Source organism: Melospiza georgiana, chromosome 1 (genome assembly GCF_028018845.1).
Source record: "Melospiza georgiana isolate bMelGeo1 chromosome 1, bMelGeo1.pri, whole genome shotgun sequence".
In the NCBI taxonomy this organism is placed as follows: domain Eukaryota; kingdom Metazoa; phylum Chordata; class Aves; order Passeriformes; family Passerellidae; genus Melospiza; species Melospiza georgiana.
Window position 1 is genome coordinate 80,253,381 of NC_080430.1, and position 24,575 is coordinate 80,277,955.

General features: G+C 43.4%; 1 protein-coding gene across 1 annotated transcript in view; it reads left to right on the plus strand.

The window, feature by feature from the left end:
- The window catches only part of MYO10 (myosin X), a 163,511-nt gene that overhangs the window by 13,768 nt on the left and 125,168 nt on the right, over window positions 1-24,575 (plus strand). Inside the window, exon 2 of the mRNA XM_058029124.1 lies at window positions 21,536-21,634. Coding sequence (XP_057885107.1) covers window positions 21,536-21,634 — 99 coding nt within the window. The remainder of the gene's footprint in view (window positions 1-21,535; window positions 21,635-24,575) is intronic.

Genomic DNA, 24,575 nt, shown 5'->3' on the forward strand with positions numbered 1-24,575 from the left:
AACCACTTCAGACAGATGGCTGGTTTTCCTAGGCTCCAAGTGTTGGGATTAACCTTGTTCAGAAGGGCACCGAGTGCAGTCTGGGTCTTTCTGTCTCTTTACTGCACTGTGTACAGAGCTAAACCCACAAATTACATTTCTAGTTTAGAAGTCTTTGTTTAAGAAGCAGCTCCCTTCCATGCTTAGCTGTGTTTTCGCCCAATTAAGTGAAGGATTTTGGGGCTTGCCTGAATAGGTGAGTAATAATTAACCTCCCTTTGACTTAGTGGTGCAGAACTAGAACGTTCTTCAAGCTAGATTTCTTCTGCCTTGGTGTTGGCTGACCGAGCAGTGACATGTCCTCTTTCCCCTTTAAAGCCAAGTGTATTTGTGGGCATGCTACATTGGTTGGGCTTCTCTGGAAAGTAAAAATAAAGGTGCAGTGCTCTTGGGCTTTTCCTGAGTGCTTTATTAGGTCACTGAATGTCCTACTCATTGTGGCTCCCAGTTCCCTGTGTGCATTTTGCCCAGCAGCTCTTCCAAGGCTGGGGGGCTGTTGTAAAGGTCTCTCCTGATCCATGGGGGATGCAGGTGAGCAGACTGTTCCCAGCCTGTGAGTTTTGCTTCTCCTACCAGCAGATGTTGGCAGTTCCCAAACAAGTGGTTGCAGTAGTGGTTTCTCACTGGGCAGGAGTGGGAAGTTGCTGGGTAAGCAAAGCATTGTGGAGGGGGGTAGGTTTAAAGGCACAGGAGAGTTTTAGGGTTTTGGTGATCTATAGCTAAGCTATGTGATCATGTCTAAAGATAATGAACCCAAAATAAGCAATGGGAGTTAGTGTTGATGCTTGAGTTTCTAAAATTTGGTGCCTTGACATAGTACCGGGGCTGTGTAATTCTTTCCATGGAAATTTTGCTCCTGATGTTGCTCTACTTAAAATAAGTAGACATGGTAATCCCAGGATGAATATGGGACACATTTCCATCTGAGTAAGAGCAGAGTCATAATGTCTTTAAGCATTTTCTGAAATACCTTCAATTTCTCATTTCTAGCTGAGAGCAAGTAACTTGGCTTCTTACACGTCACAATCCAAGCTTGCTGTGGGAGAATTAATGAACATTTAGGGAAAGATGTCCCTAACTGTGACAGGGAAGGTTGAACTAGATGATCTTTAAAGGTCCCTTCCAACATAAACCAGTCTATGACTGTGAGCACTGCATCTACTGGGACTCGGGAAGCTCCCAAAAATCCACTTAACCAGAAAAAAGTGATTGAAATCCAGGAGGTAACCACTGCTGGTCTTGGTACAAGTTATATTGAAGTAGCAGTGATGCTACTTCAATATGGTGGCATCCATGGTCCAAGCACAGCTTCTGCAGATCTGCAGTCACCCTCACTGCAGTGCACACTGCAGGGCCCCTCTACATTGCTGCTGTAGCTCCCAGGTGGGCAGCAGTGGGTGGCACAGCCCAGCATGACGCCACAGCCATGTCCATCCTGTCGGGGATGAGGGCAGGAAGCCTCTGCCACAACCCTGTCTCTGCTCTTCACACAGACCTGGCTTTGTTAGCAGATGACTTGTCTAACTCACCATTGCTTTCTAACCCATCTCAGGATCGTTGTTACATTGATTTGTACATTCACCCTAGAGCTGCTTTTATCGCAGACATATCCTTGGAAAGAGAGAAGTCAGTTTTTTATTTCTACTGAATTTCTTTTAATGAAGCCACCAAGCTGTCTCCTTACCTATACAGGGCATGGCATATATTGAGGGAAGAGCATTTACCCCTGGTGCCTTTTGTAGGGAAGATATTTATATCTGACCCACAAGATCCACAGGAGATTTTTTTTGTTTTTGTTTTTAGGAAACTGTCCTTAAGAGACTACTGTCGTTGAAAGACTACAAATAACTGCTGCCATATTGGCACACAGAAGGTCAAGTTCAATGATGTTTCCTTTAAATTATCAGAAAGGAAGCAGAGCAGTGTATGAAGTTGAAGAGTAAAGCAGGGGGTGCCATGTACTTCGTACCTCTGCCAGTGCAGCAGAATTGCCTCAGGGCTGGATCAGGGTAATTACACCTCAGCCTTTGTCCTTCAGGCACCAGATGGTATCGTGAGAGCTGCTGTTAGGAACAAAAAGTCCCAAGCTGGAAACATGGTGAAGAAAATAGACTTAAAGAGGAATTGGACATTGCCCTTTCCCCCAGATGAGCAGGAAGAAGTTTCATGTGACAATATAAGTTATTGTGTAAAGCAGTAACTGTGTTTTACAGGGCAAGCAGTGCTCCACACCTGTGGCACAGCATGGTCCGTGTTACTCATCAGCTGCCTGGGAGCAGCGGGTGTGGATGTGCGTGCACTCCTGGTGATCATCACCAGCCCATGCTCGGTCTTGAGTATTCAAGAATTGACTTGCTGGGGAAAATTTCTGCTGGAAGCTTTTCTTTTTTCGCAAGAGAAGAACCACTGAATGATTCACATCCTTTATTTCTGTAAACGTGTCCATAAATCATTTTTAGATGAAAAATAAATGGATACAGTTTTATCTGAGGGAAAGCCTTGTACAGCATATTAGACTAAGAAACCCCAAACAAGCTTCTTGCAAATTGGCTGAAGTTGTGTGTTACCTCTGGAAGTTGGATATATTTGAGGTGGTTCTTACTGTGATCTGGAGGAATGAAAATGGAGCAAGTATCTCTCTTCATACTAGCTATGGGCCTATATTCTGTAGTTCTCCTGTATAAATGGGATCTTGCTTATGTGAGCATGAGGTATGGATTTAACTCCTACAAGAAAAGAATGTCATGAAACCATGTGTTTATATGAAAATATACACAGAAGTTCTGAAGGTCACATTTGTGCATAAACAAATATGCTCGTGTCTCTCTGGAGATGAAAGGGAGCTGAAAATGTCACCAAAACAATGTTGTATCAGCACTCTCTTAAAAGATCTATGTTCAGTGACAAACATGCTGCCAGAATTAAGCTGTGCTCGTCTTATGAGTAAGCAGCTAGAATTGTGATGAAATTATAATAATTTCTTCAAAATAAAGACAAGTTGGTACTTGAAACAACAGTGAAATTGTATGAAGAGTGGCTCATGAGCAATGGGGGGAGAGTGACATCATGTGAATGCTGTCGTGGGATTTGAGTGATTTAAACTGCATTGCTGCACGTGCCAATGTGCTGCAACCTTCAGCAAAAGCTTCACTCTGTTTTTGTCATGGTTGTCCAGTTACTACAGTGTTTCCCTTTCCAATATGTTTTTCCCTTTCCCTGGGTGGAGAAGTGCAGTGTAGAAATAAGGTTCTTGCCCTCCCTTGGAGTTTGCACCCATGCAAATAAAACCAAATCTGCCGCCTGTGCTAAGCAGGGGGCCCAGTTCTGCTTGGTGACTTGCTTGGAGGAGGAGCAGCAGGCACACAGTCCCTGCAGCTTGCAATATTTTCCACTGCACACAGGAAAATGGTGTGGAGCTCTGAGGACTCAAAATTAATTTCCTGAGAGGTGAGGAAATCTCTGTTGCTGCCTGCAGAATGAAGCATTTCATATGCTGCATCATGGGCTAGAGGTAGTATGTGCGGTAAGCAGAAAGTTATTGCTCCACTTTGAGATGATGATTTATGATTTCTTTGAAGAGAAAATTGCTTATTTTTAAGGCCAAGTCTTTTTGACCAGCCAAGGAAAAGCTTGGAGGAAGCTAATACAGAGCTGGCAGTGTAGGAACACATTGCTCCTGCAACATTTATTTGGAGTAAAGCCTAAGCAGCTTTTCATGTTTCTTACTTCCTAGAGTTCAGGAGTGTTGAAGAGCCACCAGCTTCAGCAAAGCTGTCTTGTGAGGCTGGGCTTTTTGGTAGTCACGAGCAAGATGCTTCTCAGTTGTTTTGCCGCTGAGATTAGTGATAACAGACTGTTGTGTTTGTTTTTTGAAGAGTAAAAATACAATTTTGGCTAAAGCAGTACAAATAATTAGGAACGTGCTTGAAAACATTCACTTTTTTTGAAATGACATTTCTGAGAGTAATTCAGTAGGGATGAGTGCCCCTCCAGGTGACCATGTTGGATCACTTTCCCCACAGGAGGTCTGGGCTTGTGTTTGTGTCACATTCATATCAGCTGAAGTCAAGCACGTGCTCTGACTAATGAGGCTTTCCCAAATCCTCTTCTTAATCCATTAATTAGACAAAAAAGCTTCTCTTTGCACAATTCCATGCTTCAGCATTTGTGGGAAAGTTTTTTTTCAGTAGTGTTTAGGTCATTTTATTTTACTTAAGAGTTCTTAAAAAATCCCAACAAAACAAGTCAAAAACCACCACCCAAACAGAACAAATAGCTGGTTAGTTTGTTTTTTTTTTTATTGACGGCATAGTAATATGAGGAGTGACTTTATTATTAGCATGAAAGTATTAAAAGATACTGGCTGGTTATAGGCAGAGGAAGGTATTTATATTTGTTTTATACTTGCATTCTTTTGTGCCGTAAAAATCTGATTATGAGCATGTACAATTAAATCTGTTTTAATAGCACTGTGTGAAGCAGTCATGGAAAATTCCCAGTTTGAGCTTCTGCAGGCTTGCTATGAAGCCCATTTACTTTGAGTTTTGCTTGGGTTATTACTTCTGCTTTTAGGGCTTCTGTTTGTTTGGGGGGTTTTTTGTTTTGTTTTGTTTTTAATTTAAGAATAAGCACCTCTACAGGCAGGGAAGAATCAGTAATACTGAATTTTGAGTGCTGCACTTGCTTTTTAATTTAGACACACTGACAATTTGACTTGAAATTATTGTGCAGTCATCTTCTTTATAGATAATTTATAGCATCGTCCTTGTGATGGAAAGCTTGCAGAGCCCTCCCAGGTCTCACAGACTGGGGAACTGCACCACACTGTGGGAAGCAGGTGTTTATGGAATTGTCTGGGCTGACGTTTACAGACTAGCTGGTTGACTTAATTCAAAAATGTACAGAGGAGTTGGTTGATGAAATTCATTGCAAATTAAAATTAATTTCCATGTAAAGGTTCATGCTACTGAACAGACACACTTTCAGAGGTAACTGAAGAGAAAAGTCATGGTTCCCTGGGCTTTAGGGTCAATGAGGGTTGCTTGTGAGGACCTTCTGTGCAGTGAGCTGACTCACAGCTTCCAGCATAGCTTTTGGGTGGCAGGGTGAGGGAGGAAGCTGGCAGATGCAGAGCAGGGATGTGTAAATCTATTGGAGCAGTTACCTTGTAGGAGAAAATTATGTTTTTGTCAGACTTAAAGTTGCTCTATGATCTGTGTGTGTTGTCTGTCTGTTGCCTAAAAGCAGTGTCTCTCTACAAATACCTGTAATGAGGTGGAAGCCAGGTGGGGTTGGTCTCTTCTCACAAGGAATGAATGATGGGACCAGAGGATACAGCCTCCAGTTGCACCAGGGAAGGTCTAGACTGGATATGAGCAAAAATTTTTTCACCAAGAGTGTTGTCAAGCTTTGGATCGGGATGCCAACGGAGGTGATGGAATCGCCATACCTGGAGGTATTTGAAATATGTGCAGACATGACGCTTAGGGATGTGCTTCAATGATCAATTATCTGAGATATCTTTCCCAACCTAAATGATTCTGTGATTTTATGTTAGTTTGTGGCTAGTCTGAGGTATTGGATGGTGTGTACTGATTATGACTACTTCTTGAAGACCAGCTGTGTAGAGTGGAAGGAGAAGCTTGCTCTTTGCTGTGGTCTTGCTAGCTCTGGCTGGCAGCTGGATCCCCCTGCCTGTCCATGCTGAGCTCACCACAAAGGTACTTCTGCTTCATATGCAAATAATGTGTCACACCCCCTACATCTCTGCTGTCATTTCATTACTTTCACCAGCCTAAAAACCTGCTGAATTTCAGTTTTGAATATGATAGAGTCATAGAATTGTCTGGGTTGGAATGGACCTTAAAAACCATTTAGTTCCAACCCTCCTCTGCATGGGCAGGGACACCTTCCCCTAGACCAGGTTGCTCCAAGTCCCATCCAGACTGCACTTTGAACACTTTGAAGGAGGAGGCATATACAGGTTCTCTGGGCAACCTCACAGGAAAGAGTTTCTTCCTTATATTTAATGTAAACATGCCCTCTCTCAGTTTAGAGCCGTTCTTCCTTGTGCTTACACTACGTGCTCTTTCAAAAAGTCTTCCTCCATCTTTCTTGTAGGCCTAGTTTAGGTACTGGAAGACCATAAAAAGGTCTCCCTGGGGCCTTCTCTTCAGCCTAAACAACCCCAACTCTCTGTCTTTGTAGGAGAGTTGCTGCATAACCCCCAGGCATCCTCGTGGCCTTTCTTCGTCTGGTATATCTCTGTCTCAAGGCAGCTGTGTTCTTGCCAGTCCTTCCTCTGGTCTTGCATCAGTTGTTCCAATATGGGGAAGCACAGCTTTCCACAGCTGGCACTTGCAGGCTCTTCCAGGCTGGGGAAAACGTGACTGTCAGTCACAGCTGGCAGGTGTTTCTGTGAAGGAAATGGGATCTCCTCCCTGCCTGAGTTTGGCATCTTGACCCAAGTGGGTCACATCACTTAGTAAAGAGCATGATCTTATTTCAGACCTGATCCTGGAGAAATGGGGGAGGAAAAAAATTCTGCCTGTCTGCTTCAGCAATGCTTCACTGCTTGCTTGAGCTAACCCCCTTGGCTAATGGGAAGGGCTTAGGTGCAAGAGGTTCCCACCTTGATAGATGAATGGTGGATCTCTGGGAGATTACAGTGTATAGTCAAAATTATTTGGCTGAGGAGGTCCTTTGCCTGCTGACAGGCATGTAGCTGTTCAGCCCTGATTTAAAAATGCTTTTGCACACTGGATGCAGTAAACTAGAAGAGAGTCTGAACCCAGATGTATTTCCTTACCCCTGGTTATCTCTGAGATAAATGCCTATTTTGTCAGGGGGTAATGCTTTAAACCACTTCTACTTGGTTAAGGTCTTCTAATTGCTTTGTGGTTTAGTTTTGGATTAAATCTTCAACCTGCTGTACAGTAAAACACGCATGTGTGCAAAAAAATAATTACAGAAGCAACTTCTTTGTGTTTCTGCTTCTCCTACTCCTGCTATAAGTACTAGGTTAAGGTAGTCATTTTTCCTTTTGACAATTACCAGCTCTTGTAAGCATGCATTGAAGAAAGAAAAATAAAAAAATACAATAGCAGAGTCATACAGTAGGTGTCTGTCCTTGTCACGGAAACAAGGATGCAGAATGGGGATGTGTCAAGTCTCTAGGTGTGCCTGCAAACGAGGAAATGTGACGCACCTTTCTGGTGAAAGGTGGAATGCTGATTTTAAGCTTCTTTGGAAAAGGTGCTGCAAGCCGTGGGGAAGGGTGTGTCACTGCACATCCAAGGAACCTGTGAGCTGCCTTGGGGGCTTATCCATAGATGTGAGATGGAACAATATGCAATTACAGTGTTCTGTCCAGTGTATGATGTGCAAGTGTCTGTGACAGGAGGAGAGAAGGTTTGCTCATATAAAATACATAAAATACTCTGTTTCTGTGTTTTCTACTAAAGGTGTTCCCTTCTGATAGTTCGGTAGTGAATGAACTTCAAAGGAATAATTTTTTTTAATGTAATATGTAGAAAAAATGCCAGTAAAACCAATAATGGCTTGTCGTAATGACTCTGCTGGCTTCCCCTGTAGACATTTCATTTTCTAGTTGCACAAGTGCAGAAGAATCTAAACAGATACCCTAATGAGGGTAGCGTTACTGCAAGGAAATGTATCTGGTCAGGGAGAAGTGGAGTAAGCAAAGAAGCAGGATATTGGTTTTCAGAGGGTTGTGACCTTGGAAGGCTGAACATAATGAATGCAGTGTTCCAGGCTGCCTTTTTACCTTGCCTCTGCTGCATACCATTGGTATTCATCAGCAGTGACCGGGCTCTGCAGTGGGGAGCATTGCTAAGCATCAGCTTGTTTCCAAGAAGTTTAAAGGTGATAAAATGCAAAAGTGTTCAAAGTGCATGCAGGAAATGCTGTCTTGTAACTGCACTTCATGTATTTCTAACTTTACTCTCTATACAAACTTTATTGCTAAATCTCCTTTCAATATGGATCCCAAACTCTCTTTTATACTGTTTCACCTTCTGCCTGCATTACAGTGGTGTGAAAGGCCACCGTGCAGCCTGCTTTGGTGTCATGTGTCCTTTGGGAAAGCAGAGATTAGCCCTGAGTGAGTCTGCTGCTCATACTGTGCAACAACTGGGAAGGAGACTGGGCTGGCATTAAATTTCTCTTCCACTACTGCCACCTAATTTCCCTTGTCCTGTGTGTTGGCAAAGTGAATTAGGTGTTTGCAACTGCCTGTTGCAATTTATTTTTCTTTAAAAAGTTATGATCACAGGTTTGAGAAGTAACTCATAATCAAAAAAATTTCATATTTACTGGCACCTTTGTGTTTGTTTTATGGTTAGTAGGTTAGATCTTGCTTATAAAAAAGCCATTAATTTTGACGTGAATAACAAGTTATTTAGGTTATAGGCTTCTATCCTTTGCAGTTTCACACATTGTCTTCATATTTCAAGAGAAAATTGAAAAACATTGAAAGAAAACAGTGATCAAATCTTATATGTTTTACATCTTTGTTCATGGCTGAGTTCTAAGATTTGTTGGGAGTCTTTTCTGAGTTCCTGACCTGAGGAGGAGGAGAAGGTAATCATTGGAGAAGGAGGGAATGGGAAGAGCTAGCAGTTCTCCTATCTGCTCCAGGTGCAATAGAAGTGCCCACCAAAGTCTCAGGGAGTGTTTCCTCCCAGGAATCCCAAAATATTGATCAGGGTATGTAGGATGAAAGAAAAGATTACATAGGAAAGTGGAAGAAAGGACTCTCTGCAGGATTGTAGAGAGATTTCAGGTTTGTAGAGAGATTTCAGGATTGTAGAGAGATTTCAGAAAGGACTCTCTGCAGGTGCAGAGAGATTTCAGACAGTCCTCTTAGTATTCTTTTTTTCAAATACTGGAAATGTGAATTAATTCTAAAATAAATGGCAGGTGGAATAAACTTTTATTTTTTTCCTGTGTGTGTAGACTTGTGTGTCTCTGCACAGGCGTGCTGGGAGTCTAACTGAGGGTCACCCTTCAACTCTTTTTTCCACCACTCTTTCTCTTCTAAAAATAGAGGAAAATATATTTAAACAGTGTTACCCAGATTACTCTTTACTTAGGTGCTTAGTTCTGTTCTGTTGACTAAAGCTCCCATAACTCTCCAGCAAAGAATCTTTTCCTTTCCTGTGTAGAAGTACAATACCCATTAGCTATTGTGTTATGAATGCTTTCGTACACTGCTGGGATTTAATTAAAGCACTGTTGCCTGCTTGCTTTTGTTTTTTAAGATGTGCATTCATTGCTGCATGCCAGGCAGTGAGCTTCAGAAAGTCAGGGGGCAAAAGGCATCAGATATTACGCACCATAAGAAGTGCAGTGTGTCCTTCTGAGTTACAGAGCCTTTCCCACAGAGAGGCTGGTCACAGTGTTGTGTGTGAGGAGCCAGGCTGAGCTCAGGCAGTGCTCAGCCAGCCCAGCAATGCCCCTCTGCATCCCCCAACAATGCCCCTCTGCATCCCCCAGCTCCCCGTAAGCACACGGTGTGCTTGCCAGCCTTTCTGCCTCAGGTGCATGGGAATGAGCCAGTGCTCTGCCCTCTAATGATAAAGTGTGCCATTACCTTCTGCTTAATTGGTTGTGTTTTCATCAGGTGATCTCCACACAGGCAGTTTGGAGTTGCTCAGTGATTATTGTGGTTTGCAGTGTACAAATTAGTGTGGGAAGTTGCTAATATTAGCCTTCCAACTTGGACTTTAGTGGCAGTGTCGGCTCTTTCAGTATTCATCCAAATTGCAAAAGGCAAGGAGGGAGAGCATGGAAGTACACTGTGTTGCCTGCCATTTGCTGGGACACCCATGGTGTGGCAAAGGTGTCATCCCATTTTCCAAACCTGCTTCTAGAAGCCAGGCAGCACAGGTGGGCTTCAGACATGGAAGGAGTATAATTCCCGTCCTACTTGCCACCTGGATAAAAATCCATACTGGATTTTTAGTATTTTTTTTATTTATTTTTTAAGGATGATTAGGTCCTGGGAATGTACTACGGATTCCCGACCACCTCAAGTTGTTTTATAACCCATGCTGGACCCATTCTGAATGATGCTGAAAGCCTGATAACATCTGCCCAAGCTTCCCAAATGTGCCTCAGTGCTGCTGCTCCCCACTTGCTGCAGGCCAGAAATCCACTTTTTTCTGGCTGGGTGTAGACATGATGTGTTTAACCTTCAGCAGGCTTCCCTGGGCTCCCATTCCTGCCTTTGAGCTGTGCTGTGCTGCCTTGTGCCCACCCTGAGGGACCACAGGTGTGTGGGGCAGGCTGCTGGGCTGCCCAAGTGTCTCGTCTCTCGGAGCTGGTGCTTGTCCCAAATCCTGGATGTTGGCCCTGAGTTTTAGCAGAGCATACAAACAGGATGGAGCAGGGGCTGCTCTGGGAGTCACTGTGGCTTCTGGGAGTGGAGCAGCCCAAACCTCTCAAGTGCTTGTGGTCAAAGTGTAGCTGGGATTTGTTCCTCAGTGAGGGGTCAGACCACTCAGATGGGCTTCAGAAAGACATCTGCTTGTTGAAAAGGCTGCTGTACAGGTGCAACAGCACATCCTAAGTTACCAACTGTTTTTCGTCTCTTTCTTCTTATTCTATAGATGTTTTACCTATATACAGGGTCTATGGACATCTGAAGGACATCATAGGTGGGCAAAGTTAGCAAAGAGTTCTGGTGTTTGTAGGGCAAACCCCATGTTGCTTGCCAAAATTTGATTTAAAAACCAGAAAACAAAGAAAAATCCAAACCAAGCAAACAAACAAAAAAGCACCAAAAAAACCCCAAAGAAACAAACAAAAACAAACAAAAAACCCACCCAAAAAACCCCCCAAAACCACCGAAACTGAAGCATGATCTAGCCAAGTAAAAAAATAATTCAGTGTAAAGTACATCTCTCTAATACTTGTGTCCCTGTGGCAGGAGAGAGATCTGTAGCGATCATTTTGTGCAAGCAAAGCTGCCTAGTGAAATGAAGCATACTAAATCATCAATTGTAATTTCAATGTGAGGGGATCAATGCAACTTAACAAAAGAACTTATGACCTGACATTTATAGTTCTCCTATTTTCAATAATCAATGTTTCTATTAATAAAAGAATGAAAGAACTGTGGTCCATTATTCTCTTTTCTCACTCCTTTTCACACTTACTTTCTAAGCCCGGGAATGAAGTCTTGCTAAGTCTTATGGTACCAAAGTGCGACCCGTGTCTCTACAAAATCCTGAGTTCTAATTTCAAGGAAATATAGAGCTTGGAAGAAGAGAGGGGGGGAAAATAACCCAAAATACTTACAAAGAATGTGGGCTGGGTGGGTCAGTTTGTTTTTGTCTTATGATTCTGATCTTATAGCTGGTTTTTTGCAACAATTGAGTCTGCAACTGCTTTCCTTGCTTGCCCATCCCTACTTCAATGCATGAAATGTAAACTGATATTTTTGAGTTACAGGGAGACATAAACAAAATACAAAAAAATCCCTCTGATGTTTTCAGACCTGTAAAAGGATCATGAAAACTGACAGTATGGAATATAAAACTAAAGTGGAACCTTTTGTGCTTCGATGCCAGTAAATTGAAAGTTGAAAGAGGTAGTATTATTCTTGGGAATCATTTCTAGGTATGCTTGTTACCTTGCACAGTCAGCTGTTTAATATGGATTAGATTTTTCACACCAGAATCCCACTTGATACCCTGATAAAGATATGATTTCCTGGAATTGCCTACTTCTTTGGCACGCGAAGGAAAAAAAGAAAAAGGCAACGCTGAGCTTCCTAGAAGCCAGGAATAGTCCTTACCTTGCTAAAAGCAATTTCTCCTGCTTGCTTTTAGATGCAACACTGGCGTTGTGTCAGTGATGCTTCTTGATGCAAGAAGGCTTTGACTAATACTTCCAGAATAAAAACAGATAGCTGACAAAGACTGTTCAAAGGTAGAAGATGTATATTGATCAGAAATTTCATCTGCTTTGCAAATCCAAATTAGGCTGAATCGTTATACTGCCCCTCTAGACAAGGCATATCCATGCTTGTGTAGCACAATTAGCATCCATAGTAAAACTAGCACTACTGTGTAGTTCTTTCATACTGGATTATCTTCAAAAATTTCCGTATCCAGGTACATAGGGATCAGTCTTAAGAAATGAACAATGCTTGACTAATAAACCTAATGAAAAGTCTAGTGTCTCATGAAAATAAATGGTAAGTGCTTCTCTTCAGAACAAATGTGCTCAAATGAATGTTTTTTCTTTTCCCACTTAATTATCTTTGAAGTACTCAATTAAGATGTTCCTCCTCAACAAAATGTTTTGAAATGACACTGAACATGTACAGTTGCAAGCAGAAGTTTGTATTTTGGAAACAAGAGTCTCCTTGGGCTTTACAGACAGTCAGTGAGAAACATCTCTCAAGCTCAGTCTCAAACTAAACCTTGATTCGGAATGGTTGGTCTCTCCCATGCCATGTGGCTGGAGCTCGTGAGTTGGTTTGCCTGGCTTTGCTTTGTGTCCAGACAGGAGAGACAAGAGGAAGGTGAAAAAATTGCTTGGGTGTTTTGCAAAACTTGTGAAAAGTGGTTTAGAGACCATTAGCCACCTGTGCAGATGACTTTTGAGTCTTTAAGAGCAAGGTTCTGAAGAAGGGCAAAGCTGTGTGACCGAGCCCCAGCAAAGAAGGTAATGAAGAAATTTCTACCATTGCTTTGCCTCGTTGGTCTTTGAAACCTGAGTCCCTAGGGAACAGCTTAAGCAAGGAATGAGAGGAGAGTGCTAGCATGATTTCTCACATGTGTGGATTTAAAAATCCTCCCCCTTGATGTGTGTTTATAAGCATGTCATGTAGCGTAAGCAAAACATTGCCAAGCTGGCAGCTTTTGGACCGGAGACTGCCAGGCCCAAACAGGCATGGTGGATGAGCTACAGGCATTTTGGCAGGCTGTGCTCCTTTTCCCTGAGTCACTGGTTGAGCTGAAGAGCAGTGTAAGAGCTGGCTAGATGATGTGGCAAAGAGTATGCGAGCAGAATCTAGTGGTGATTGAAATTGGACAGTCGTGCTGGGACAACTGCTGCTGCTGGCTGCATTGCTGTAAGCTTTGGTGACCGATTCTTAATGGAGTCTCTCCTCCCCTGCTGCTTTCTTGTGCACTGTCTTTCCTTGATTCTTCATTCCTTAAAATACCTGTTGGAATTTTTGTGTTTGACTTTGTTGTTAGGGTTTTTTTGTTGCTGTTGTTTTGTTCGTGTGTTTTCGCATTTGTGGTTGTGACTGCTATTAATTAGAAAATGAGTCTCTGAGGAAAATATGAGTGCTTGACAGAACCGTGCCATCATCAAAGACAGAACTGCAGCTCATATTGAATTCTGTGGATGTGGAGTTAGGACTTGTTTGATTCTCAGGATAAATTTTAAGGGGATTTTTGAGTGTGTTGTATATTCCTCTTCAAGGACTCAAATAAGGAGAGAGAATTACATGCTGCTTTTAATATGACCATGAGTACACCAGGATGTCTGTCACTTGCCTGGCCATTGCTACCCCGTGCCCCACTGTAGACCTGGAGAGAAAGATGTGCAGTGGCCCTAAGCTCCTTTGCCCATGTGCGCCCTACATCTCGCTGCTGTCATCAGTAGCTGTCTACTCTTCTTTCTCCTCACCCATGTGTTTTCTTTTTGGATTACTTATCTTCCTTACTGGGTTTTAACAGATCAAAATCTTGCCTTCTCATTCCAAGCAAAGGTAGAGGGGTGAGAGCGGTGGAGGCAGTGCCATAAGCCAGGCTAGTCTGTGATACCCGATGAGGATGATGTAAAGTGGGACTTGAAACTGTAGATCCAGCAGATAGAGAAAAGTTGCTGTATGTGTTTCCCTGCTTTGTTTTTGCAGTTCTGTTTGTGGTCAGTTGCCAGGTAGTACTTGGAGCAATGCCTTTTAATTTCAGAATTAACCAGTAATGCCATTCTCTTGATTGCACAGAAATTGTTATTTCTTTACCTTACATTTGCAGTGATGAGAACAAGCTGTTGTCTGCTAGCAGCCTGTCTAACTTGACCACAATCAGTTATGGCAGTAGACTTTCCAAACTCCTGCACTGTCGTGGTTTTGCAGCCATGATGCTGGGGTATGGGTTAGGCAGTCTTCAAAGTGAAAAAAAGTATTTTGCAAAACTTGTCAAAGCAAGTTTGCTGAATCTCTCGTGAAAGTCATAACTCAGACTGTGCCAATACCAGTAACTCTTCCAAAAAGACTCGATGGTGTCTTCTTGCTGAGTTTGCTTTTGAGTGCATGATAAAGTTGCTGCTTCCTAGCCATGCAGAAATCTGTTGTCCTCAAGAGCTGACAACCACATCTTCAGAAGCTCTAGCAGAGAAGTGCAATTGCTTTTTGATGGAGTTGTCTTTGGCTTTTGAGTAAGGTCTGTTAGTGATGGATGTCTTCACACTCAACAGCAGAAGATGAGGAGAAATATGCCTGTCCACCTGCATATGTTGAGAGTAATGTCTGTGTGATGTTTGTGTTGGGCATAATTGAAAGATAAAAATTCTTGTGCAGTTATTTGTTGGATTTTTTAGAATTTATGTAGAAAATATTATATGAAGCAGTGGTCTTGTAAGAAGTGCTGGTGCCTTCAAAGGGCTGAGGAGGGTACAAATTTATTCTGGTTCCCTTTCAAGTCAGTAATAATATATGTTTTAATCCAGTTTCTTGTTTTTAAAGTAGTATACCATCACTAGCTCTGTGCTGTCTCCAGTTACTGAAACAGGAGGAGATGGAGGCTGTTGAAGGTTAATCAGCAGCTGTTGTGCAGACCTTAGGAGCAGGAGAGCTGGTGCTTTGATCTGATGTGGGGGATTGACAGACAACAGAAATATCTCATTTTCAAGGGCATTTTGCTCTGCAGGAAACTAACTCCCCTGAGCTGGCCTTCTATCCCATGGAAACATCTTCATGGCTTTGTTTGGCTTTAAAACAGGAAAGAAAATAGTATTATGTAAGAGACAGAACTCAATTTATTGAGAGGAAGGTGTTAGTATTTTACTCTCCTGAGTGTTTTCTGAGGAAATTGTGAATACTACTGTAAGGGTTTGAAAAGTAATTTTACCCCATTAAGCTGGATTAAGTATATGCCTTGATTTATGTAGATAATCAGTTCATGAAGATGAGTTTAAGGAACTGAAATTTAGATTGCATTTTCAAATAAACTTCAAATAATAAATAAAGTTGTGCTTTCTCTCACTGTACCGAGTTCAGCTAATCCTTCTCTGTAGCTCTGCCTATCCCTTTCCACCCTACCATCTCTGAATAAATACTGCTGACTTCTGACTGTTGGCAGAGAGGGTAGCCTGTTTGTGGTACTGTCTTGGTGCAGCAATTTCTGGAGTATTCATTGAATTCCCATTTGTACATTGTGTGACAGTAGCAGCCACAGACCTTTATAGTAGGTCCCACATTCAGCCACCACTGATGACCAGCTCTTCTGGAAGCCTTTTGTTGATGGAAAGCAGCACCAGGGAAGCTGGGCAGTGCAAAGGAGGGCATCTAGACCAACATTCTGAATTAAAGAGCAATACATCAGACAAATGGCCATTACTGCTTGTTTTCCTGGACTTAGATATGGAAGAACAGGTCTGGTTTTCTGCTCAAGAGGCTGAATGGTTCGTATGTGAACTGAATTCAGTGAGAGATATTGAGCTTCCAGTGAACTTTCCATTGAGTAGTCTGGCCAGGCACTTAATATGGTTTTGGGTACCTAAATCTAAGTGTTTTCAGTCGCCAAAGCCAACAGGGAAGGGTGAGTTTTTGACACAATAACTGACTATTAATATAAAATCAGCAAAGTTGTGGTCTTTTCCTTGATGACTTCTTTCTTTTCGTGGCCCCTCCCTAATTGTCGTCAGTTTGTGACTTAGGAAAGAGAAGGAATGAAGATAAATGTGGTTTTAGTTATCTTTTGCATTGAAAAGCTATGTCCTGCTTGACCCAGTTAATAACATCTCTTCCTGTCTCAGACTTTGTATTTGGAGCCAAGCTACTGAGGTGCATAAACAAAAAGTTCTCTAAATACATATTGACTATTGTTCCTTTCACTTTGCCAAGCCTCAGTAGTGACGTGCTTTTTGAATGCAGATGCAGCATAACCTACATTCATAGCTCTTCATTTAAAGCAATTTTAATGGTTTTGAAACAACTGCATTGATGTATTGACTAGATTTCAGTCATTATAAGGTGTGAATTTGCACTAAGAACACAGTTGTTATACAGTATCTGCTTTTTCATATGTAGACATATATACAATATATGTGTATATAAAATGTAATTAATGTGCAGTTATTTTATGCAGCATACAGCATGGGTACATATAAAATCTAACTTGTTAATTAGAGTTTTACAATGAATGCTCCACCATTTTACTTAACTGCGATAAAGTTCTTTATTAAGTTTGTTATTTTCAGCATATATATCCAACAGAAAGTAAAAAAAGAATGGATTTTTGTCATCTCCAAAAAAAACAAGAGGTAGTGTTTGCATTTTTAGCATCAAAATCTGTGAGGTAGAAGGCCCAGGACTTCTCCAGGTGGTCTTGCAGCTGTGAGATCTGCAAAGCTATTTCCTTTCAGTTTTGCAGTCAGGAGAAATTTATTTGCTACGGAAATGATGGCATACAGCTGTTCTTCTGCAAGCACTATTCCAAGTATTTTTACAACCTTACTTCATGGAAATAAAAACCATTGGGCTGTAGTTGGTGCTCCATGGCTTTCTATGCCCTGTGACCACAGAAGGCTGGCTGTGAGGGAGCTCTGGAGTAACCCAAGGCACCAGGCTTATCCCTGAAAAAGAGGTTGAGATCAATGTAGCCACCATGTGCATTGAGAAGATTCCTTCCTCAGGCGGGTCCTGTATGCCAAGTCTTGTCCATAAATTAAGCCCTGGTGAAGATTTTGTCAGCAGTGCATGGCTAATGCACTGCAGAGGGATGGCAGCTGGATCAATGTCTGTAGCTTGTGTAGTTGGCAAGGTATCTCTTGCCAAGGCCTTTTTGTTTTGCCCCACCTATAGGAGAAGGCCCATGGACAGACACTCCATTGTGGAGCTACCTTGCCAGGGAACGTTGTATTTGCATTCCAGATGCCTCTGGCTTTGTGAGCTGCATTGTTCCTGCCTCCTTTGAATAGCAGCTATTGACCCCTAACAATGTACATTTGTTTAAATCAACCCCTGTCCCTGCTTTAAAAAGCTTATTATAGCACCAGCCCATCCAAGTGAAGGCTTCTGTGCAGGCCCCTTCTTTTTCCCTTCACAGCCAGAAAAGATATTTTGCAGCATTAATTATTTAATTTCAAGATGGAAAACATTCTCCTCGTTCTGAGAGGCTATTTTGAATGCTGAGGTCTTGGCAAATTTTGTTGCGGCTTAATGTTTACAAGCTTTTTCATTGCTCTTGAAAGCATAAACTTCACATTACTTGAGCTTCTGAGATGCTGGCAAATAATAAACCAGTGGAATAACAGGGGTTTGGTTGTCCTGAAACACTTGAGGAACTTGACTGCATTTTGGCAGATAGGTTTTTTTGCTCTTTATGTGTGCATTTAGGTGCACTGAGCTCACGTAGAAGGAGACGGTGGAGACTGACCAGGACAGACCTTTGGTGCCCAGCAGCAGGCTGGCAAAGTTATTTCTGGGGAGGGAGGAGGGGATGGTGTGTGTAGGCTGGGACCAAATTCTCTTTGCTGCTTAGGGTGACAGTAGTACATGCATCTGCTCTTCAAGCTGTCTGGTCTCCAGAGCCGGATGGTGACAGCAGCCACCATCATTAAATCCCTTGCAATTTGTGTTTACTGTGGAAAGCTTTGTTGTGCCTTGCTGGGAAAGCTTTGCTGTGCCTTGCTTCTGTGGGGTTATTAGGTCAAGGCAAAAAAGACCAGTGAAATAAAAATTTTCTGAGAGCTAGACAACCTTGTAGTCCTCTCATTTTATGCCATAATAGTCCCACTGGTAACAAAGAAACATTCAGATGTGAAACAGTGATTGTCTGACTGGGATGGCTTAATGAGCTGAGGATTCTTTCTTCTGGTGTCCTGTGTTAAGTCAGGAGTATCTCATGAGGTTTCTATAGACACTACTGTTGGACATGTTAGTAAAGTGTTGCCTGTAAGTTGATGGAGGTGATCCTACCCCTCTTCCCAGCCCTGGTGAGATGTGAGCTGGAGTGCTGTGTCTGGCTGTGTGCTCCCCACTGCAGGAGGGACAAGGATAGGGTTTAACAGAGGACCAGAAAGGTCATTAGGGGTCTCTCTCCTAGAGCTACAAGCTGAGAGAGCTAGAATTCTTAAGCCTGGATAAGGCTCAGGGGGAATCTCACCAGTGTATGTAAATACACTGGAGGGAAGATAAAAGAGGAGGGAGCCAGGCTCTTCTTGGTGATGCTCAGAGGTTCAGAGGCAGTGGGCACAGACTGAAACACAGGAGGCTCACCCTGAACATTAGGAAACACTTTCTACTGTGGGAGTGACTGAGTGCTTTCACAGCCAGTCTTACCAGCTCCTGCTGAGCCCCTGGGCTAGAGCCTCGCCTCTCTGTCCCTGTCAATTTCAGCCTTCTGTGATGCACAGATGAAGTGAGGTGGCCGAGGACATGCAGGAATCCCAGGCAAAGCTCAGCTCACCCTGCTTTCACTGTATGGCATGGTGTAGCATGGGTGCATCATCACATCATCAGTCTTGCTGTGCACTCATGCTTGTGGGTCTCCTTGGGTCTGGATTAAGGCACTTGAGATGGTAGTTCATGTTCAGACTCAGGTGTTTTTATTTCTTATCAGTTAAACAGTCTCACTACTGTGAGTTTGGCAGCATTTCATTAGAAGGCACAAAATGGCTAACAATCTCTTTTTACAAGGTCTTTTATGACTAAACTATCCAATTAAGAACTGACACCTAGATTATTTCTCCTTTTAACCTAATAACTGGTCCCACAGAGCCTGCAATGTGGACTTCTCTGCCCAATTACAAAATGCCACCCAAACCCACGAAGAAAAAGGAAGAAGAAGCAGGAAGAAGAAACCCAGGACGACACCCTATGCCCTCCATCTTGCTTCCATCCACAACATACTAAAAATCTCAAAACCTAAATTTCTCATCAAGTGATACACCTACACTACTCTATATAATCTGTTCCACACTTTTGTGGATTCTACTCTATCTTGAAGTCTAGGAAACTTTCTCCATGAATGAGGGTCAAAGTCAGGGCTTCCCTGGGGGTCAGGACATCCCAGAGCAGACAGAGTAATATTCCCTGTGCCCTGGGTTTCCACACATAGTTATGGATTTTAGACCAATTCCACGGTGAATTAAGTGGGCTCTGCATCACCCAGCCCCACAGGGCAGCTGCAAGCCTCAGGTTTTCACTCTCAGGCACTCTTGGGGGCAGTGAGCTGATGGCAGCACCTGCATTAATGTGAAAAAACTGCCTGGTCTCTACATGGTGGTTGTGGTAGATATTCCTTAGTACCAAATATGCAGCCTTCAATTTATCATTGCTCCTCTGTCTGTACCTGAGGGATACAGGACATTTCTGTTTGCTGGCTCTGGTGCAGAGGTAGCAGAGGAAGTCCAAGAACAGAGCTCTCACATCAGCCTTCCTTCCTCTGGGAAGTGCAGGGTGAGAGGTACCCTTGAACCAGTCAGCATGGGGATGTTTGTGGTGTTCAAGAGAATAAAAACAGAGCAGTGCCCTTGGATTTTTGAGGACCAGAGTCTGATGTAGACCCAGGAAAGTGGGTGGAAGTGTTCAATCTACTGTTACTGGATTTTAAATTTAATGTTCAAATCTTATCTATTGCTTTTACCACTTCTGGAGAGGTGTATCCCCCTGGTCTCCTGCTCCTCCCACTCACCTCAGGCGCTGGTGCTCTCCTTTCCGCTTCCATCTGCCCTAACCCTGCACTTTTGAGTTTATGAACATTGCATGTGAACTGCTTCAGAATTGCTGTATGCCTAGAAACCATCTGACTTGAGGTTTTGGAAGTAAAAGGGCAAATGCTCCACAGGTGTTTGCAGCCTTGAAAATGGAAAGCAGTTTGTGAAAAGATGCAGGGGCAAAAAATAGAGGGATGCTTTTGCTTGATCTTCTGTGTCCAGGTGAGCTCTTCCCATTTAGGGGTACCAAATAGCGAGAGTTGTAAAATTCTCCATGAGTACTGTTTTGTCTCAGTGCTGCTATTGTCCCATCATAGAAAGAAGAATAACATTTATTCAACATTATCTAAAAGCATATGTGACTTCTAATGTGGCTGAAGTCCATGGTAAGCTCATGAGCCACTCATCCTAAATAGGTAGCAGAATAAAAATCTGTATTTGTCTCGATTATTAATCAGGACTGCACCCCATCCACCTTAAACAGACTTTATGACTGGTTTCTCTGTGTGACAATTCAGGCAAGGACAACCTTTGGATTCTAGCATGCAAAATTATTTTAATTGTTTTTTTTCTATGACTGTACACCCAAACCTTATGATTGTCAGGGTATATCCTAGCACTTTCCTATCACTCCTTTGCTTTTCCTTTAGGAGGATATTTGACTGTTCTGGTGAAAAAAATCTCTGTTCTCTGAAAGCCACTAAAATACTGTTGCCCTGATATGGAGCCAGATGTTTGAAGAGGATGGGAGTGTAGTTTTGGTTGGAAGTCAGGCCCTGGGTCACTGCTGCTGAGTGTTTTCATGCCAGCTAAAGTCTTCTCCTACGCAGGACAACTCGCGTGGCTGTTGCTCATGGGATGGCTTTTGCTGCAGCTGCAGCATCAGCTGTGGTCCTCCTCCCTTGTTCTCAGTGCTAGCTATTTCTGTTTCCTTCATGCTGCATCTGCACCACCAGCCAGGTAGATGGAACATTAAGCTCTATTTGCTCTACTAGGCTGGCTTGTCTCACTGACAGTGTCTCCAATGCCTTCATAGCAAATATCAGTTCTTTGCGACCTTGCTTGCTACTAGTTGGTCTTTTTTTAATCTTCTGCATTGTTGTGCAGTGAAGAGAGGAGAACCATGTAAAGGGAAGTAGTTTAGAAAAAAGGTGAAAAAAGTGCTGGGAGTGTCTGACAGAGGTTGAAAATAAACAGGTAGGGAGCCAACTGGCTTTGGGGCGGGTCTTCTAAACTGTGTGTAAATTCAAACACTGTTCTGTAATTTTACATGTGCTAGCATGAGGCACATGACTCAGAGAATCAGAGGATTGGCTCCAGCTGCTCCTGCCGGCATTTAGGAACTTGTGAAAAAAAAAGGCACTTCAGTGTAGTTCTCCTGTGTTTACTGAACAAGCAGAAATCAACAAATACTTGCTAAGAGATTATTTTATTTTCTTTCACTTGCTTATTTGGATTTCTCTTTCTCTCATATTGCTTGAGAAGTATTTCCAGAGAAAAATAGTGAGTAGAGTTATTTCTTCAGTTTTTCTGTTATGTCATCTATAATTCTGTTTTGTTTTTATTGCAGGGGTCTCGGGTCTGGCTGCGAGAAAATAACCAGCATTATCCCAGCACTGTTCATTCCTGTGCAGAAGGAGTTGTTGTATTCAGGACAGACTATGGTCAGGTATGGACCTTGCTCCTCTATGTTTTGTCTTTCTCATAACTCTGTAAAAAATAAGCATCACAGAATAGCAGAATGGGTCGGGTTGGAAAGGACCACAGTGGTCATCTGGTCCAACCTCCCTGCTCAAGCAGGGTCATCCTAGAGCACATGGCACAGGATTGTGTCCAGGTGGTTCTTTAATATCTCTGGACAATCTGTCCCGGGGCTTGGTCACCCTTTACATGCAGCAAAGCAGTTTTTACTTGTGTTTAGGTGGAACTTCCTGTGCATCAGTTTCTGCTGGTGGCTTATTTTCCTGTTGTTTGGCACCACTGAGCAGAGCCTAGCTCCATCCTCTTGGCATCCTCCCTTCATATATTTATACAGATTAATGAGGTCATTTCATAGTTGCCTCTTCTTGAGGTTGAATAGGCCCAGCTTCCTCAGCCTTTCTTAAGGCTGTGAATAAAAGAGATTCTCCAGACTCTTTACCAAGAGGTCTCAGCTGGACCTGCTCCAGAAGGTCCATGTCTCTTGTACTGTGGACTCCAGAACTGCACACAGGGCTCCAGGTGTGGCCTCACCAGGGCTGAGCAGAGGGGCAGGATCACCTCCCTTGACCTGCTGGCAGTGCTCTTCCTAATGTATCCCAGGATACCATTGGCCCTCTTGGCCACAAGGACAAAGTGTTGGCTCATGGACAATTTGTTGTCCACCAGGGTCCCCAGATTATTCTGTGCAGGACCCTGCACTTGCCTTTGTTGAATTTCAGGAGGTTCTTCTCTGCCCAGCTCTCCGACGTGTCCAGGTCCCTCTGAAAGGCTGCACAACCTGAAGTATCGACCTCTCCTCTCAGCTTTGTGTCAGCAGTGAACTTGATGAGAAGGGACTTTATTCCCTCATCCAAGCCACTGATGGACAAATTAAATAACTCTGGGCCCAGTATAGAACCCTGGGGGACACCATGTGACAGACCTCCAACCAGACTGTGTACCACTGACCACAACCTTCTGGGATCTGCCGCTTAGCCAGTTCTGAATCCATTCTGCTGTCCACTCATCCAACAGAACACTTATTGAGTTTGCCATGAGGATTTAGTGAGAGACAACGTCAAAAACCTTGCTGATGTCAAGGTAGAAAATATCCACTGTGCTCCCTGCATCCATCCAGGTAGTTTCAGCACAGAAGGCAATCAGGCATGAGTTACTTTTAGTGAACCCATGCTGACTACTCCTGATCACCTTCTTGTCTCTTTTTTGGGTTGAGATGGCCTACAGAGTGAGGCACTCCATCACCTTTCCAGGGACTGAGGTGAGGCTGCCTGGCTGGTAGTCTCCTGTGTCCTTCTTCTTGCTCCTTTTGAAGACTGGGGTGATTTCCAGGAACCTCCTGGCTTGTTTGCAGATGTCAGGGTAGGTAAGGCCCCCCTGCCATGTGACTTTGAGGCTGCTGTAATTGCCTAGAAGGACTCACCCACCTCCTCCTCCTGGTCAGGCAGCCTGGAGCAAACATCCAGTGTCAGCCTTACTCATCTGCCCTTTTGTCCTGACCCATAAGCTCCTGACTTGCTCATCATCCACCCTGAGACAGAGCTCAACACATTCCAAGTGCTGCCTCACTGAGAGGGCACCTCCAGCACTGTGCCTTCCTGCTCTGTCTCTCCCAAACAGTGTGTAGCCCTTTGTGTCAACATTCCACTGTGGGAAGTACCCCACCACATCTCCATAATCACAATAAGATTGAAGTCTCACTGACAAAGATGAGTCACATCTATGCCAGCCTGGCACTGCACAGGCCATTCTGTTGTCAAAACCCCCAGAGTTATGGTGGTGATACCAGCTGTGCATTTTCTCCTTGTGTGGAGGGCATAGTGGGAAGCTAAAAGGTTTGTGAATAAAATATTAATTTTGCACGACCTGAATGTGCAACTTGATTTTAATAGTTCTTTCTGTTGCCTCCCCAGTCAGTTGCTGTGATTGTGTCTGACAAAGCTGAAGTAATGCTGTTAGGTGTGAAAGCCTTGTTCCACATAGGTTGGTGATTATGTAGTTTACTGGAGGAAGGTGGCCTCTCAAAGGCTATATTCCCTTACACTAACAGAAAGTTGGGGCTGGCACATGGCCAAAAAAATAAAAGCCTGTCTTTCAGAGACAAGGAACCCTTGCTTTCCTTACATGCCTTTCTCCAGGCAGGAAAGGAACCAGACAGAATTGCAGAGTGGCTTTTGATGGGCAAAATGTAATGTACTCATGATTAAATTGCTGCTATGCTGGCACTGTGGGATGAAAATGATGGAGAAACCACATCAGTGAAGAAGGGAAGAGCTGTGTGAATCATCTGTCTGGACTTCTCTAAAGCCTTTGACCCGGAACCCCACAACATCCTTCCCTCTAAATTGGAGAGATAGGGATTAGATGGATGAGCTCTTTGTGGATGAGGAATTGCTTGGATGGTTGCATCCAGACAGTGGTGAATTGGTGACAAGGATGTCCCTTGGAGTTCTGGACTTGGACCAGAGCTGTTTAATGCCTTCATCAACAGCATTGGCAGTGGGATAGAGCACAGCCTCAGCAAGTTTGCAGATGACACCAAGCTGAGTGCTGCAGCTGACAAGCCTGAAGGATGGAATGCCATCCAGAGGGAGCTGGACAAGCCTGAGAAGTGGGCACATGCATGTACTTCATGAAGTTCTATGAGGTCAGGTAGAAGGTCCATGCATTTGTATTGGGGCATCCCCTGGTATCCATGCAGGTTGATTGAGAACAGCCCTGCCAAGAGGGATTTCAGGGTGCTGGGGGATGAAAAGCTGGGCATGAGCTGGCAGTGTGTTGACAGCCCAGGAAACAAAGTGTATTTTGGGTTGTATCGAAAGCAGCATTGCCAGTAGGTCAGGGGAGGGAATTCTGCCCCTCTACTCCACCCTCATGAGGCCTCCCCTGGAGTGCTGTATCCAGCTCTGAGA